We start from the raw sequence: 18,917 nt of genomic DNA, 5'->3' as shown, positions 1-18,917 counted from the left end.
GTGCACCTGTTGAAGCTGTAGCTGTAAAAGCATGGGATTGCCATATTTTATTCTGGAATTTGGGGGTTTACAGTCTTTTTTTTCCCCATCTGTAACTAGAATTTCCAGAACTCTGAGATGACCCAGTCAGATCAGAATACTGAGATACTTAGGACTCTCCGTTACTTGAGCAGTCTGATTGAAAGCATCAAAAAGCCTCTGGGCACAAAGGAGAACCCAGCTCGTCTCTGTAAAGACCTGCTGGACTGTCAGCACCAGCTCAAAGATGGTGAGTTTTGTGGGCCACGAATGGAAGAGATGTGAAGAGAGGATTTTGTTGTTATTATATTCAGTCTACCTGTACAAATATAGAGTAACTCTTTCATTTTGTCTTTGTTTTTTCTACGACTTGGGGTTTTCAGATTGGTTCTGGGTTGATCCAAATCTGGGTTGTACCTCTGATGCCGTCAAGGTCTTCTGCAACTTTACTGCAGGGGGACAGACTTGTTTACACCCAATGGCTTCTAATAAGGTATCGGTGAAGCAGTAAAACAATGAGCACATTAATGCCCTACATCTTACATGTTAAAGTGTACAATATTTAATGGGCTGTAAAAGAATAAAGCACAAATCTAAAGTAATGTAAAACCTTCACATGTGAATCCAACAATGATTTGCATGTGCCATTGAGGCTGTAACAGAGATTTTCACATGTTTCTCTCATTGTGGTTACAATAACACACTGTCTGCATCCCCTTCAACAGATGGTTTTTGGTGTCGGGAAAGTCCAAATGAAGTTTCTACATTTGCTGAGCTCTGAGGCAAGCCAAAGAATCACGCTCCACTGCCTAAATGATCCACCCTACAGCATCAAAGACAACTTTAGCTCCACCAGACCCATACACAGAGGAGTCACCAGGCTTCGGTTCCGTGGCTGGAATAAACAGATGTTTGAGAAAGACACACATCTTGAACCACATGTGCTACAAGATGAGTGCGAGGTAATGTGTTGGATAGACCTTTAGTTATGGAAACTAGGAGTAAACAGATACATTTTTGGATTATATTTTGTCCATGACTATTGTCTGTGTAGGTTTGCATGACATAATCATGAGGGTGTAAAACTGGCAACTCAACTTCATCTTTTATGTTTCAGATCCAAGATGGCAGCTGGCACCAGTCTCATTTCTTCTTCCATACTCAGGACAGTCGTCAGCTACCTATTGTAGACATACAAGAACTTCCTACGTCTGGGCTCAACAGTCAGCAACAGATAGAAATCGGTCCCGTCTGCTTCTTCTGACATCTGCATCATCCTACAACCTGTTCACTTTGACCACTCACATCTCCAGATGTCACAGGGTGTGTTCAGTAGAGTTTGCTGTGTTTGCAAGAGAGTGGGACTGTGAGAGTAACAAATGCTCAATGTTAAGTTACAGGCAGACTTTTGTTGAAGAACTCAATCTCTGTGGAACATTCAGTCTGAAAAGGCCAAAAGAGAGTGCATACTGATATTTTACAATTAGATGTATAAAGTGTGGTTTGTTTATTTTCTATTTTTTTATGGTGCTTAGGTTCACTGCATATGGACCCATATTACTCCCTGGTCACAGGGTAGGGCCTCATGACGCAGCAAACCCCAAAACTCACATCTCCCTTTCACCCCTCCCCCAAAACACACTCAAACCATCCTAAGCAGAGGCCCAGCCCAAAGGATCGTGCCGAGCCTCTGCACAGGACACTGTGCAACTAAAGGTTTATACAAGGGCAATAGCATATGGATAATGTGCGACTGCTTAGAAATGTAATTCTACCAACAGAGGCTTTATGTAAGATGGATATTTTTATCTTTGGTCCAGCCCAGTTGGACATCTTGACTGCTGGTGTTCTACCTCTACCTGGTTATTTGCTTTCTAGAATAGGGCATAATGTCAAAAAAATTAAAACATTTTTGACTGTGTGTTGTATGTACCGGTTACATCACGATTTTTTATGTTCTATGAGTACTAATGATTTGGTCATTTCTTATTTATGAACCAATTTTTGATACACTACATGTGTTTGTGGCTGTTCCCTGTATGTGGTAAGTTTCCAAACCTATCACTGGTGCTGCAGCAAAGAATGAGTCATCCATATTTTACTGTGTATATATTGATAGCATATTGTATGTCTATTTATAACCTTTTTTTTTTTTTTTTTGCTCACATTACTGTATCACAGTAAGTTATACACTCAGAGAACGTTTTTGGCCAATAACAACTCAGTCTAGGGGATATTTATGTTTAAGTCTTTTCGTGAGTTCACATCTGTGAATGTTAATCATACTGTTTTTCTCAGTTTATTCAGAGTTGGTTCATAACTGGCAGCTATGGTAGGCCAGAAAGAGTCAGAAAACACAGAAAGCAGTCATCATATTCTTAAGTTATATTATCTTCAACAAAGTGTTATTATATAAAGTTTGAGGAGGATAACAGTGGATGCAAATGTGTAAATAAAAAATAATTTTACAAATAAATGAAGCATTTTTATCCACAAATTGTTTGGTGTTCTTTTCAATGAAAGGGAGAAGTTGGATCATAATGGAGGACAGCACAAAAACACACTTGGAAGGAAGCAGATCATAGCAATGTGACTACATAATCAGTTTTTGATTGGTGCATTGAAAGGTCATTAATCTGATACCTGAATCCAGAGTCCAGCAGGATACAATTATGAGGGCAAACCTCATAACTCCAAGTGTGAAAGCGTGTGAGCATAAGTTATTGCTGTGAAAAATAAAAAAGTGATTCTCTTTTAAAGAATGATACTGTTTTATTTCTTACTAAAAACTGAAGACAACTAATAGACATCGTGCAAGTAACTCTGTGGAAAACTGCTGATCATTTTGTGTTGGTAAAAAAATATATAAGGCATAAACACTTCAAGATATCTGCTCTGACTTTGTACAAAGTAAACACCCCCAGATACACATGAAAAAGTTACATTTGCTCAATCAGGTCTTTTATTCACAACTGACAACACAAGGTTCTTTAAAGATGTTTAGCTGAGACATAGTGAGTCTACAGAAGGATATTTTGATTTTGTTACTGCGATTTTATAGTGTGCATTTATTGTTAACAGTATTATCAGTGTTTTTTGTGCAGTCAGTGTGTTCATTAACTTGACGTGACTGGGTTGGTTGTAATACAGCCCCGAAGACACTAGGAGGCGCTAACCAGCACATTTCCAACCGGAACTTATTTCCACGTGCTGCAACTGGCGGAAGAGGGTTTGTTTTGATGCCGCTCGTCGTTTCATCCAACGTGCAGTGCCGATTCTCCAGTTATCTGCTCAGTAATTATTCCCAAAACCCATAAAAATGTCTTCCGCAGAGAACCAAGTCGACAAGTGTTGTCCAGAGGAAGAGGATAAAGTCACAAAAAGAAAGATTTCTCTCACCAGGTAAGTAGGTAACAGACGTCCGAGTTTTTAGCACACTTCTCATAACGCTGAAGTTTAATGTTTTTTGTTGATGATTGTTTGCTCGGTCTCAGTTTAAAGTAGCTGATATTTCAGGTTTCGCTTCGCTTACGCTCGGAAATCAGCATGTTAAGTTGGTTACAAAGAGCTGCTGCAATGTCTTCATTTTCAGGGCAACACATGTCTCTTCTACCCACAGGATATCTGCTAATAAGTTGCTGGTTCTATTCAGACAGACCCATATACCACGTGTGACACTGTCTGTAATATCTGAAGGGTTATAAGGGCACCTTTCTCTTTTGGTCAAACAATCAATGTGAATGAACACATTTTAATGCGATCGCTCACAAAACATGGTGTTACTCCTGTAAGCTCTCCTGTATGAGTAACGCTTTTCAAAAGCTGCCACCAAAACACAGCAAAAAATTAACATTAAATTAACAGAATATGCTTATCAACTTATGTTAAGGTTAATGTTGCTTCTCCTCTTCATCCCTATATTTCTTATCCTTCATTTAAATAGTAAAGTGCCATTAAAGTGCTGAAGTGTTGTCTCTCCCGCAGTTGTGGAATTTGTGGATCAGGGGAAGCAAAGTACAGATGTCCCGCCTGCCTTAAACATTCTTGCAGGTAAGTTGTTTTCTTTAAATATAAAGTACTTGCAATTTCCAACAATCCTGGCCAGAAATGTCCCGTATACAGCAAAACAAGAAGAAACATGGAACATATGTGCAGAGAAATATTCTAAAGATATGACTTTTTGCATGTTTTGACATTTTTTTCAAACATTTTTCAAAGTTTTCCTTTGAATAAATATTTTTTTAATGAAATCTAATTGATTAAACATGCACTCAGATGTTAGTTCTCTGCTTGGTAAATGGGTTAAGTGAGAGCTCCACGTGGGTTGTTTGTTTGACCAATCTCAGGTTCTGGATGCAGATGGAATAGTATCGTATTGGAGCACATAACTGCTGCACCACCACCACTTTGTCTGTGTTTTCTCCATTTGTACGAGTTCCATTCTGCATCTGTAAATAAATTAAGTCTTCAATAGTATAAAAATTCATTGTTGCGCTTAAGCTATTCGCTAACAGGACTTTCATTTCTCATTTTCTGTTTATCATCCTCATAAAAATAAATCCTGTTGCTGATTCCCTTAAATATCACTTCAATGCAGGTTCTCTTAAAACAGCAAGTTTAGAGACAAACACAAAAATGCTTAGACTTAAAGCCTCACAACAAATACTGAGCCGAGATAGTTTCATAGCGAATCTAAAGTCATTAAAAGTGGTTGTGTTGAGTAAAAATGGCCTGTGTCGGGGTGCTTTTAATTCTTAGTTAGCTGTTAGTTGGAAGCCCTGTGCGGCAAATTGTAATGGTGGAAATGCCAAGTAGTTAAAAACCATGCAGTCAATATAAAAGTGTTTTATTGACCCAGTCATGGCTTAATTTAAAGCTCAAGCTTTGATTTGTGTGAAACAGTCGTTCTCAGGTGGTTCGAGTTGTCTCCCTGCAGATTGTACATTGGATTATGTAAGCTGAGTGTTATATACTGTTGAATGATTCGAGCATATTTTAAAACACAAACACTCTATTGTACCATCAGAGGAAATAACTTTATGATGCTCCATGAGTAAGATGGATGTAAGATCTTACATGAGTAAGATGAGCTGTTAGTTCATGGATATTGTCAGATTTCTGAAAACGTAAAAGCATTTAGTGTCTAATATCTCGTTAAAAGCAAAACAAACAAAAAAAACAAAGACAGTTCTGTTTCCATCTTTATAAAGAGCACAGTCATGTTAGAATTATGTGACATTCATATGTGAAATTCTTCCTGCACCTTTGCATGCTGAAATATAAAATTCATGGCCGTGTTTTGTCTTTACTGCCTGAACTTTACTTTGATTCTTGGCTAGTACCAACATGCTTCCGGGAATGGTTAATGGCCTGCTTCTCCAATTCTCTGGAGTTTGAAGCATTTAACACACGCACTCCAAATTTTTAATATCAGAAGGTCAGACCTGAAAACTTCAATAAATCTTATCAAAAATGCTCCAGAATATCATTCACTTTGTGCTGTTGTTGGATGGTTTTTTTATGCATCATTCAACATTCTTCTGCATAGTTTATGGGGATACAGTCTCTGTCTGACACAGACTGAATACCTGTCTCTCTGCAAAACTCTTAACATGGTCTGTTTGTGCTGGAATGAAATCACAAAGGCTTGCCACCAAGATTTTTCAGAAATGGATTTCTGCACTTTTTCATATGTCCAAATCAATATTTCATTTCAGGATGACATCTGTCAAATGTGCCGGTGGGAAGGGAAGGAAGAAGACGCCTGATGTTTTATTTAGATAAAAGTAGAAAAAGTCACATGTGAGAATAGTCGTGTTAAATCCTCCATTTGAAAATTTACCCAAGGAAACTACAGAAATGTCATTAATAAACCCTGTTTACCGTGCCTGTAGATAACCTAAATAAGGTTCCAGTAAAGTCTTTTCCTTCTGAAACAGACAAGCTGATTAGTGATGTTGAGTTTTGGTTTGTGTATTGATTGAGAGGCTGTCATATTCTTCTAGTTATTGTTCGAATGTTATATTATGGGTATGTGTTGAAATATCTTTATCATTACAGTGTAGTACTCTGTAGCTGCCTTCAGTTGCCAAAAAGAGATTAAATCTCATTGTTACGGCTGTCATTTTGTCCACTTTTGACAGGTAGCTTTTATTTTTACTTTTAAGTTTAAAACAGCCTTTGCATTCACATCAAGTGAAAGAGTTAATTTGTCGTCCTGTGTGTAGAATTATTATTTTACATTGTATTTTATTCATTCAGCAGACAGTTTTATCCAAAGAGGCTTACAATTTAGAGGTAAGGAACACAATTGGGGACAATTTGGGGATCAGTATCCTGCCCAAAGACGTGTAAAACTGGGGTCGTTGGAGGGTAAACCAGCAACCCTCTGCCTGAAAGACAACCACTCTGTCCCCTGAGCTGCAGCTGTCCAGCAAAAACTTTGATATCTAACCCCTGGATAACTCATCCTGTTCAGCTTTTAATCTCCCTGAGTTTGGTTTCTGGAACTGTTTTCACACCTGCTTCAAGTCAAAACTTAGTGAGAGCAGGAAAGTTTCATTCAAATCCTGACAGTTAGGTCCCGCCACTCGTCCCTCAGCAGTTACTAAACACTTGAAAATCATCACCAAATTGTATTGGGATGTGTTATGAGGTTGTTTGACTTTTTAAAAGAATGACCTAAGCACGACCTCTACTTTCCATACGCTTCCTTTTTTTACTTCACCGTTATGGATCTGTGGTGATGGTTCTGAGTTCTGCAGACTGTTTATCCTCAGAAAGCGCCTTTGTCCTCTTATTCCCTGCACTTTTTTGGGACACATTTCTTTTAACCAGCTGAAGCATCAACCAACATGTTGTGACTGTGTTTGTTTTCCAGCTTGGTGTGTGTGAAGAAGCACAAGGATGACTCAGGATGCAGTGGGGTCAGAAATAAGACGGCATTTGTGACTCTGCAACATTTTGATGAAATGGCACTTCTTAGTGGTGAGCATCTCATTTTCTTTTAGGAAAGCTACAATCCTTTATAGTTTTGTTTTTTGTTTCAGGATCATCCTGAAATGCAAACCCCATCCTGAGATCTTAAATCATTTCAGAGGGGTTTGACTGAGGATTGCCCTCTGCACTTTTGTGTCCATTTTTCCCTCTTCCCTGACATCTCTCTCAGCCCGTCACAGACCTCCATCTCCATCATCAGCTTCATTTATAAAAACACCTGCCATAGTTGAAACAAAGTGCTGTACATCTATATAAGATGAAGACATCAAAATTCTAAATAAAAGTAATAGTAACAATGACACTGTTTAAACAATTAAAATTAATATAAGCAACAAAAAGCCTGTCGAATGTGCAAAGGTAAATAGTTCCATAATTTAAGGGCACGGGTAGAAAAGACCCTATCCCCTCTGAGCTTCTGCTTGGAAGTTTGGATGACAAGGAGCAGACAAGATATCGTGAATTACAATAATCCAGCCGCGGCGACATAAACTCACGGATCACTGTTACCATCAGCTGCCTAGAAAGAATATATTTAACTTGTGCCAATTTCCTTACGAGATAAAAACTCGACTTTACAGCGGCACTGATGCCAGCACCACGCTTGACTACAGAGATGGTTTTACTGAGGCCTTGTTCCTTAGTTGTGGCGTAAATGTTCCTTCTTTATTTCACTGGATCATAAGATTTAGAATATTATGATCGAAGTCATTAAGGTGCCTTTGGGCAGTGTCCAGGAAACTGTCCTGTGTCTTTCAATAAGGCTTCTGATTTGTCTTTACCATGAAGACCTCACTCTTTTTACCTTATATTGTCTTCACAAAGGAACTCTATATGTTTGTCATAGGATCTGTGCTTGGATGCAATTCATGTCTTGCTGGTGTACAGACAGTTTTTTTTCCAATCTCATGGCATGGTTTTTATGCTGGCCCAGACACTTTACTGTTAGATTTTAGACGGGTGCAGGACTTTCCTTCTTTTGTTCATTGAACTGAGTCAGGCACACGGGGACTCCAGTTAAGTTGGTGAATCACCTCAATGATCACAGATTGAAGTGATAAATGGCTCAATTGTGGGTCTTTATTTCACATTTACAAAACATAAAAAAACCAGCTTGTTTTTGCTTTGCACTGTTCATAATTGAATGTAGACTGATGAGGCAACAAGTGAATGTTTTATTTATTTTATAAGTCAGAAAGAAAATGTAGAAAACTACAAAAGATCTGAAAAGTTACAGTTGTTTCTGCAAACTGTAATGACTGAATCATTAAGGTATAGAAAATGGCTGCTACACCCTTTAAAAATGTGAACATTTTGTGGCATAAGAATTATTTTCAAAGGTTTACTCTGATGTTGTTGTTGTTGTTGTTGTTGTTGTTGTTGTAATCCTTTGCCTGTATTGTAGATTACAGGTTTCTGGAAGATACCGGAAGATTTGCTGATGCAACCACGAGGGACAACCTCATCCGCTCTCCCCGTACCACTTTAAAAGTAAGTCTGGGATTTATTCCAGTCCGATTCATAAACACTGCTGCTGGAGGGCTACATTTCTTTGCTACTGAATGTATTTTTTACGTAAAAAAAAGAAAAAGATTCCTTTTCAACGAACTCTAAAAAATAAACCGTGTAGAGTTGCATGGCAAGTGTATTAAGATCACTTTAGGTTTATTTTTATGTACCTTGGAAGTCAGTGATGGACACAGTCATGGCATGAATTAACACGAACCGGTATTTTTAAAGTGGCTCTTTTTTTTTTCTTTTTCTTTTTTTTTTGTGCCCGGTGCTCGTATAATATGCGGCGGCTACAGTTATGTAATACTTGCGCTGTTGCTCCAAACCACATATATTTGTCTTTATAAAAGTTCCTGCCCGCTATTACCTGCAGAATAACTCAAGTGACATTTGATAGTTTGGAGTCACTGATGTACTCGTATGGGATTGTTTTTGGAGGCACTAACTGCTGCATCGGTCAAAAATCTATCAAAATAATGAGGTTTATTCACAGAGATAGATGCTTGGCACAGGGTAAGTGTAGGGATTTTTCACCTTGAACATTGCAAGTGCAATAAACTGTGATTTGTGTCTCACCGCTAAACCTGACGTTATGTAACAGCCAGAAAGGAACGCTTTGTACGTTCAGATTAGACGAGGGCAGTAAGGGAAAGTTCTTGCCGTCCTTGGTTTAATTGTTTATGACACTTGCACAGCCCTATTTGTTTATGCAGAGCAGATGTTTGGTATTTCTATGTATTTATTCCTAGAGAGGATATCCACCCACAATTTTTTTCACTGAGCTGAAATGTCAGCCAGTCTCTACAAACTCAACAAACTTGCTCAAGGCCAGAGCTTTTTGTGATATCCCGTTTCACGGAACACTTGTTTTGATGGAAGTCTGCGATTGTGAGATATTTGTGTAACTTGTTCAGGCTGATGGGTCTTTTTAGTCATTCTAAACAGGGCTGTATATTTACCAAAATTTTTGTCTGGGACTAACATAGGCACAGTATAAGGTGTAATGTGCATGCTGCACAAAGCTTTGGCTTATTTGAGCTAAGAGGTTATTTAGAAAATACTGAGATCAATCTAATTCGATAAAACAGAGAATATCATTTGAAAACATCAAATCTGTGGTATTCTTGATTGAAAAGATAATCGTTTATTAAAGTTGCTTCCATTTTTTTAAGCATACTACTACTACTAATCCTCTTCGTCCCTGATGGGACATAAGGCTTCGACGATCTGCCTCCATCTGGACCTGTCTTGAGCAGCATGCTGTGCCTCGCCCCAGGTTAGATTCATCTCCTTTAGCTCAGCTGTCACCGTACGCCGCCAGGTGTTCTTGGGATGGCCTTGCTTCCTCTTCCCGGGTGGAGTCCATCGTAGTGCGATCTTGAGGATGCGGTCTTGGTCCATCCTGAGAACATGCCCAAGCCATTGGAATCGGCGGCGTTTGATCTGTAGCACCACACTGTTGCACTTGGTCTTCTTGTATAGATGTGCATTGGATATTTTCTCAGGCCAGAAGATTCGACAGAGTTTCCTGAGGCAACCATTGTGGAAGGCTTCGACTTTTTTCATGTCGTTTGATGTTACTCGCCAGCACTCCGAACCGTACAACAATACAGATTTTACATTACTATTGTAAAGTTGGACCTTTGTTCTTAAGCTGTGTTGCTTGGACTTTCAGATTGTGTGTAGCCTAGCAAAAGCACCCTGTGCCTTACCGAGTTTTGCTCTAATGTCCTTTTGTGCAGAATTGTCCTTACTGACGAGACTTCCCAGATAGGTAAAGTCCTCCACATAATCGAGAGCGTGCCCGTTCACTGTGATTGGTGCGTCTGGAGTGGCATTAATACACATCACTTGGGTTTTGGACGTATTGATGTTCAGCCCTACCTGTTGGGCGAATTTGTTCAGTCTGTCAGTTTTCTCCTGCAGATGGATGTGCTTTGATGCAAGGACAGCAAGATCATCGGAATAGAAGACCTTAGATGGTACTGATAGCAGCGTGATGCCCCTCCAGTTGTCACAATTTTGGAGGTTTCCTTTCTTGGGGAGTTTGACAATCAGGCCCTTGTCCCAGTCTTGAGGTATTACTTCCATCGCCCAGATGTCTTTAAAGAGATCAGTAAGCACATTGACGGAGGTGTTAAGGTCAGCTTTAAGCATCTCTGCATGAACAGAGTCTATGCCGGCGACCTTCCCATTCTTCAAGGCTTTGATGGCAAGTTTGACCTCTTCCTTACTTGGGGGAGTGGTCTCGAAGTCAAGGACACATTCTGCTGATGAGGGGTTAGCAGGATCATCTGGCTCAGGGCAGTTGAGTACCTCACGGAAATGCTCAACCCATCTCAAGATCTGGTCACTCTCAGTGGTGAGGGTGTTGCCTTGTTTATCTTTGACAGGGGCCGGCTGGCTGGTGTACTTGCCCGTGAGTTGCTTGGTAATCTTGTAAATTGTGCTCAACTCGCCCCGTGCAGCTGCACACTCAGCTTTCTCTGCTAGATCCTCAACAAAAGCCCTTTTGTCGCTCCTTGCACTCTTCTTTACCTCTCTGTCCTTTTCCTTAGGCTTTCTGGACCTGCTCACGGAGCCTGGGTGATTTTGTGCTAAGCATCTTGGCTTTCAGCTGTTTTCTTTCTTCAATTCTTTGCCAGGTGCCAGGTGTTAGCCATTCTTTGTTCCCTCTCTTTCTATAGCCCAAGATTTTGGTGGCTGCCCCTACGTAAGACTTTTTGATGTTCTCCCACTTGTCTTGGGTGTCCAAGTCTTCGTCTACAGGTTTAGAGAGAGCACTGAAGCGGTTCTTCAGTTCCAGGCAGAACTCTTTGTTGGTCTTAGGGCATCTTAGTTTGGCTACGTCAAGATGTTTCCTATGTTGACTCCGCTTTTGCGCTTTCCTTAATTTCAGCTTGATAATGGCTGTTAAAAGGTAGTGGTCGCTGTTCACATCGGCTCCACGATGAACTCGGACATCTTGGAGAGACCTGCGCCACTTTCCGTTGACCAAGATGTGGTCGATCTGGTTGATGGTGGAACCGTCAGGTGACTTCCATGTGAGTTTGTGGATAGTTTTGTGTGGAAAGATGGTGCCACCGATGACGTAGTTGTTGGTCATGCAGAAGTCAACAAGTCGCTCACCATTGTCGTTCATCACACCCATAGGCGCCGTCTGCGTGGGTGCTTCGGAGCCCGGGCACCCACGGGGATTAATGAGCGGAAAAATCCGAGCATTGAAGTGACACAATCAACCATTATCGTATATTTTCACACGTAAGCAACATTGTAATGGCTGGATTAAAGCTGGTTTGCAAGCACGCGTGCTGGAGCAGGAGCCCCGGGCGCAGTATGTGCATTGCACCGCACATTTGCTGAATTTAATGGTACATGACGTCGCCCAAAGCATCCCTGCATGTAGAAACTTCATGTCCCTCATCCGCGAGTTGATCACACTGATCAGAAATTCACCAAAACGACTCGCTTGGTTCAAGTAGTTTCAGGGTACAGACGCACCATCACTGAGACCTCTCTGCCCCACTCGCTGGACTGTGAAGGCGGCCTCTTTACAATCCATTGCTGCAAACTACAGTGCTTTGATGGACTTTCTAGAGGACTTGAGCGCAAATGAAAAAGGTGATGCAGGGGGTAAAGCCAGTGGCCTGCTCGTGCACTTGCAGAAGTTTGTAACTTTTATTTCTTTGCGGCTCATGCTCACTTTCTTCTCTCGCGTGGAGGCGGTCAACGCCGCTCTCCAAAAGCGCCAGCTACACACACAGAGCGCAAGAGAAATGATTGACACACTGAGAGGCGATCTGAAGGCTATTCGGGAAGGATTCGGTGAATTTTGGGAAAACACTACAACAGCAGCAGCAGATGACATGGCTTTGGAAAGGACATAGCGAAGCAGAGAGGAGTATGCTTGGCAACGTTTCAGGATGTTGTGGACTTTCTCAAATGGGACACAGGTGAGAGTTTGAGAACCATGTTGCCGGAGGTCACAAAACTTGTGAAACTTGCCCTGACTGTCCCAGTAACATCGTGCACTTCAGAACGGTCATTTTCTGGTCTTCGGTGTTTGAAGACTTACCTGCGGTCCGTGATGGGTCAAGCAAGGCTGAACCATGTTGCGTTACTGAACTGTCACAAGACGTTATCGAGAAACTTAGACCTGGAAGCAATTGCGAATCAGTTCATAAAACTGCGTCGAGGGGCAACACATTTCTCATCAAGAACTGAGCGAGTCGAGCCGAGACAGGTTTTGGACCTGTGACATCGCTGCCCTGATGCGCTTTTTCGCGCACGCACAAACACACACGCACAAACACACACGCACACACAAACACACGCATACACGAAGAAGAGAAGAGACATTGGGCCAGTCGAACACAAAGGGTGTAGGCGGATCGCTGCCCTGATGCACATTTTCGCACACACACACACACACACACACGAGAAGAAGAACTAAACCAGTGGAACATAAGCCGCTTTCGGACTGTAGGAACCATTGGCAGTTCTAATAACCTTTTAATCCGCGGGGCCGTTTTCTCCCGTGTTCGGACATACAGGAACTTGGGGCTTTCTCCCTTTGTTCCTATAACTATTTAGCTCCTTCTCCGAGGTCGGGTCTTTTCATAGTTCTATAGAACGAATCTGACGGAGGTGTGTGGTGGTCGGTAGCTACGCCCCATGTCATGCTATCACGACTGAAATGTTTACTCATACAGGACACAACCAGTGGGTGTTTAATAAGTTAAACTTACACTGGTCTCATTTGTCTCCAGCGCTCTGCTCTCCTTTCTTCCTTCATAAAATGAAAAACTCTCTGTGAGCTTTTCCAGCCTCGATATTAGACGCCTGATGTGATTGTCCATGATTAATATCACCATCATGCAGACCATAAACACGGTGGCCTCCACCCTCTCCATATTAGCTTCTTGGTGGTGTTTTTTCTACTCTCCTTACTTTTACCGTTTTGTTTTGTGTTTGAATGTAGCGCTAAACGGCTAACGGCTAACACGTCACTGAAGCAGACTGCTGCGCGCGGCGCATCAGTCCCTATCAGGTCCCGACTCATGTGCGAATGCAGACTGAAACAGTTCCGCAGGGGAAGGATAGTTATCAGAACGAAATTCGAGGAGGGTAGTTCTGATAACTACTTTCTTAGAACGGTCTGTCCGAAAGCGGCTATAAAAGGATGTAGGCCTAGGTGGATAGCTGCCCTGTTGTGGGAAAAAAAAAGAGAGAAAAAAAAACAGAAACGAGGGAACGAATACTTACTTGTTTACCTATGAATGAATAAATGAATGAATGAATGATTTAAAAATATACCAGAATGCACTTAAAAGATATAGTTCACTTGACGGTTTACTTGAATGCCTGAATTTTACATTCACTTGAATAGGCTAATTAACTGAAGCTGTGAAGTAGCACTTTATGTTTTGTTATTTATTTACCTGCAAAGAGCCTAAATAGCCTAATGCACCTTAATGATTGGTGAATGTACTGTTTTGCTTTGGGGTTTCTTTTTTGTTGTTTTTTTTAAAAGGGATATGTAAGATATGGTCTTATGAGGCTGCTACCGTAGCTGCGTGGTTACATCGGCACGCACCCCTGTGTATTTTAAGAAGACGTACTATGTATGACCAATAAAGAAGTATAAGAATCTGAGTGGATGCGCTCTCCGAGTCATGAGTATAAGTTTCAGTACTAGTTTCAATTTGTATAAATATATTTTCAGTTCAATTCAGTGCATGTTGTGATTATGTCGTCGGTTTTTAAGTTGCTTTGTAGAAAAGCGTTTGCCAACTGTAATGTAGGCCTAATTCCATTATCAATTTCAATTCAAATATAGGCTATTTCATTATAAAATATTGATGTGACATCCGCAGGGAAAATAAATAGGATACATTTATTACACATACAAATAAAGTGACCAACTCATGAAACGGTTATATTATTGGAAAGCAAGGTTTTATGCAAACGGGTCTTTCTGTGGGTCGCGACCCCCAGTTGGGAACCACGAGCACCCACCGGCATAAACATAAGTCGGCGCCCCTGATCACACCACACCCGTGCTTCCCCATAGCTCTCTCACAGTCTGTGTTATCAGCTCCCACCTTGGCATTGATGTCACCCATGATCACTAGCATGTCATGCTGGGGAACTTTAGAGACTGTCTGCTGTAGCTCTTCATACCACTTGTCTTTTTCCTCCTCCTTTGCTTAATTGGTTGGTGCATAGCACTGAATGATGGTGAGCTTACAGTGCATGGAGTTGAAGCGGGCTCTGATCAGCCTGTCGCCGACGGGTTCCCAGTCCAGCAAGGTGTTGGCCTTCTCCTTTGAGACTATGAGTGCCACGCCGCGTGTGTGTTGATCGGAGTGCCCAGAGTGCAGGATAACTGTGCCATCGCTCCTCACCTGGCGTCCAGAGCCGGTCCATCGGCATTCACTTATTCCTAGGATGTCCAGCCTGCATCTTCTCATTTCACTCGTGACCTGAGCTGTTTTGGATGTGTCGAACATGGTAAGAACATTCCATGCACCCAGGCGGATCGTAGTTTTGGGTCCCAGTAGGCTACCCATTGCGCTCCTGACTTCCTGTTGGAGGCTTTCATCAGGGGCGGTCATACTGCCAATAGGTTGGCTGGAGTCTACTGTGAGATCCATAATAGTAGTATAGTTCGTAGAAGTTTCCGTAACGGTAGTCTTTTTACGGGGTGGGGTTGTTGACCCCACGCCCAACCCCCAACCTGGAGGACCAGGTGCTGTTTTTTGTCTGGACTATACCAGGAATACCTGCCCGACATGGTTGAACCTACTAGGGGCAGAGCCCCCGTCGGTATAGCTATCCGGGTCACAGAGACACGCAAGGTTCCCCACCACGACAAGGTAGCAGCACAAGGGGATTTTTTAAGCATATGATAACTTAAACCTCTTTCAGACAGTTGCTGCTTTACAAATATTTATCTGCTCTGGGAGTTTGAATGAACATCCTGATGCCTTCAGTAACAGTTTGCGACAGCAGTCGAGCTTTTTCAAGCCTTAAGTTGATAAGTTGTCGAAAGAAAGAACTTTGGTTCTTACGCCTCACTTGATGTATTAAATGGTAAATATTGCTCAGGAGCTGCACCTCTGTCACTTTAACAGATTGTTCAAAGACTTTATTGTCACATTTACCATTTTTGAAAAAGACATTTATAAACATACTCTTTTCAGCTCAAAAAATGCACTGTTAATTGCACTTTCTATATTTTTTTTTTGTTGTCCAGGCCAAGAGACTGGCCGCCCACGCCAGGAAGATGAACATCACCCTGAGATTCCTTCCCGTCAACTTCACTAAGAGTAGAGAAAACTCCACCTTTTTCCTTGCAAAGTAAGTGTACGATCCCTCAAATACTAACAAAATGATCATTATTTGTCCCGTCTTTAGCTTGTGTTTGACAGATCTGGTGTTGCAGATTGTACAAGATGTACATAGTTACAGGTTAATTTAGCCAATGCTTCATGGTAATATAATTCACTTTCTTTATCCTGTTATGTCCCACCTCCTCATTTACACCTTTCAACATCCAACATCAATAAAACCTATTATTTTCTAAAGGAAACCAAAGTAAAAGAAAGACCTTTTCCATTAGTTTTGAACATGATGATGAACATAAATATCCTTCTGAAGAATACCCTACGCTGGTGTCCATGTCTTATCGCAAAGAAAAACTGAATTCAGCACAAAGATGCACTTTGTCACTGTCAAAGATAACACTCTAGGTTCACTGATGAACTGAAGTCATGATTCATCTGCTGCTTTGCCACAGGATGGCACTCTTGTTAAGCCCGAACAGCAGTTGCATCCAGTGCTTCCCCCAACTCGTCTCGTAGTGGTTTTGTGCGTGGTGATAAAATGTCTACCCGTGTCTTTGGAATACAAGCCACCTGAATTAGTTTGGATGTCATTGCAACTCGCACTGTGACAAACAAAGATTAGTTAAGGCCATTAAACAAAGGAGTTTTTACGATTATGTCTGTGCTTGATTTGTTGAACCACAGGAATCTGCAGTTTTGCAGCATTTCACAATGTTTACAGAAGGCAACCCTTGAATCTTGAGAGATGTTTTCATTTTATTAGCCACTGTCAGACGTGTAATTCCAAAAAGAACTATTCCCAGGTCATGTGGGAGCCGAATCATGTGAAATTGTTGCCAGTTGGCAGATGAGCCAATAGCTTCATTTTGCACCCTGTGTGTAGGAGTATTCCAGCCAACATATGTGTATACTTTTGCTGAAGGTCAGATGTACTGTAGTTCATGTTGCAGACAAACTACAAGAGGACAGGTTTGGGTTTGTCGCCCTAATTAAAGAAGCAATCTGTAAACTATTGCTGGACTAACTGAGTGGCTTGTGTGTCTCACAATCTTTGACGATACATGACACGTTCCAGCCATTCATCAAACTACTTTTAAGTGATGCAGTTAAAGTTGGCACACGTAACATCGATTTGCACACCATTGCACTAAGCATCAGTAGGTTTCTGCTCTTTAGGCTTTTTTTTTTTTTTTTTTTTTTAAGACAGACATAAGGGCATTTTGTAAAAATATGTGACTGATATTGGTAAGGGATTTAAGACTTGTTTTCAGAAATTATTTAATTCAGTGTTGTGATTCAGAGACTGTGGCTCATTACTGCGGCTGGATTCTGAAATAGTTCTGCTGTTGGTCTTGTCATTTTTGGCAGCTCTCATCTTTCTCTCTGAGCAACCTACTGCCAGTCATTTTACCATTTCTTTTGAGGCCGAGCCCTGCCACTCTAATCCCACAGTGGAAGAATAGAGGAGGGGAAAAGGAGGAAAATGGTTATTGAACTGCATATTAACATTTTACGAGTCTGAAAATGTCCAGGGACAACTGTATGTGCCAATCAGGATTGCCACTAAAAGAAAGCTTTGTCAGTTCCTCCAGCTGGTTTTATGGGGTTACTTTGCCTTTCACCACCCTCTTTTCCCTTTTCAGAGTGTAGTGCTCTGTCTGTCATGAGAGACATGTCTGTCTCTGGTGTGTTGCAGGTGATGGTTTAAATGTGTTTTTATCTCAAAGTGGGACAACTTTATGTCAAGTTCTAGTCGCAGGCTCTATCTTCGTACTCCCTTTTCCCAGTTCAACACCTGATTGATTGTGGCAGCAAGTTAATGGGGAACATCTGTTTTTTTTGTTCATAAAGGTTTTTCTCCTGGGAAATGTGTGAAAGTACCATCGTTACACCAGCAAAAAAAAAACAAAGACATTTAAAAGCTTTTCTTATTGCTCTATCATAGGGGGATTTTTTGCCAGATGTGTAGCCTCTGTTTGTTTAGTCTGGTTAGTTTCTCTGCTATTTTTTTTTTTTTTTTTTTCAACTAACCAAAAGCGTCCCATTCACATACCGACTTATGAACATCGGGGATGGGACAAAAGGTATGCAATTAGTAACAAGGGATCAAGAGAGAATGTGCTTCAGAATGTACCAAGTACATAATATAAAAAGCAGATGTGAGAGCAGTTTGACTGCAGCTGGTTAGCGACATATTCATGCTATGCACTGCACTGCCAGAGAAGGATCATTAATGGCAGACAGCTGACTGGAGGGCTTTCATGTCTGGCGATGGTATGCACAGTTTTGTAAGTTTATCTCTTTGATTAAATGTTTGTATGTAAAATAATGCCAATGCATTTACTTTTGCTCGACTTTCCTTACTAACAACTCACTTTAAAAAACAGGCTTGAATCGTAAAGAGATTGACTAAAAGTTACAGGCTGCCTCTCAGTGCTGCCCTTGGAAGGTAAGTATACAGTCGATGGCATTTGGCAGAACATTGTGAGTAGTTGTGTTAGGGTGGAATTATGTTTTCTTCAGCCATAGCCTGGCATGGTAGGGCATTTTCCTCAAAGACAGCTTGAGTGGACTGGACAATGCATTGCAGGAGCAGCGACAGTGCATAATGACTGAACATATTTCTATAATAACCTGAGATAATTAGTAACATGAGCTGGTGTGGTTTTGTGCCCCATATATCATTTTCCCATATACTGGAAATCGGCCTCTGGATTAGAGGGAACTCTTGGTTTGAGGAGACAGAATTTAGCTTCCAGTTATTGACAGGTGTTGAAGAACTCTAAAATCAGAAAATTAAGTACCCTTTGTTGATCGTACAAAAATGAAAACAAAATATTTGTAGATGTTGAAAAGTTAAAGTACCTCACATTTAGATTATTAGACAGTGTGACATGTCATGCTTACGTGGGGCTCCATGAGCCATTTTAACTACTCAAACTTTCTCTATAGTTAAAGTCAATGCATAATACATCACATCAGTAATTGGTTACATTTGTTGCTCTAGCATTGAGTCACTACCGTTCACATGATGGCATGATG

At 41.1% G+C, this 18,917-nt stretch overlaps 2 protein-coding genes across 2 annotated transcripts in view; both read left to right on the top strand.

Annotated features, from left to right (window-relative positions):
* col24a1 (collagen type XXIV alpha 1 chain) overlaps window positions 1-2,519 on the top strand; it is an 80,415-nt gene extending 77,896 nt beyond the window's left edge. The window contains exons 57-60 of the mRNA XM_075485868.1: window positions 100-268; window positions 402-511; window positions 744-980; window positions 1,136-2,519. Coding sequence (XP_075341983.1) covers window positions 100-268; window positions 402-511; window positions 744-980; window positions 1,136-1,282 — 663 coding nt within the window. The 3' untranslated portion in view covers window positions 1,283-2,519. The remainder of the gene's footprint in view (window positions 1-99; window positions 269-401; window positions 512-743; window positions 981-1,135) is intronic.
* A 732-nt stretch (window positions 2,520-3,251) lies between these two features.
* Window positions 3,252-18,917, top strand: part of znhit6 (zinc finger HIT-type containing 6) — a 40,419-nt gene continuing 24,753 nt past the window's right edge. Inside the window, exons 1-5 of the mRNA XM_075484444.1 lie at window positions 3,252-3,420; window positions 4,003-4,068; window positions 6,899-7,005; window positions 8,420-8,505; window positions 15,785-15,888. Of these exons, the coding sequence (XP_075340559.1) occupies window positions 3,338-3,420; window positions 4,003-4,068; window positions 6,899-7,005; window positions 8,420-8,505; window positions 15,785-15,888 (446 nt within the window). The 5' untranslated portion in view covers window positions 3,252-3,337. The remainder of the gene's footprint in view (window positions 3,421-4,002; window positions 4,069-6,898; window positions 7,006-8,419; window positions 8,506-15,784; window positions 15,889-18,917) is intronic.

Source organism: Odontesthes bonariensis, chromosome 15 (assembly GCF_027942865.1).
Source record: "Odontesthes bonariensis isolate fOdoBon6 chromosome 15, fOdoBon6.hap1, whole genome shotgun sequence".
Lineage (NCBI taxonomy): Eukaryota > Metazoa > Chordata > Actinopteri > Atheriniformes > Atherinopsidae > Odontesthes > Odontesthes bonariensis.
This window is presented reverse-complemented; position numbering and strand designations above follow the sequence as displayed.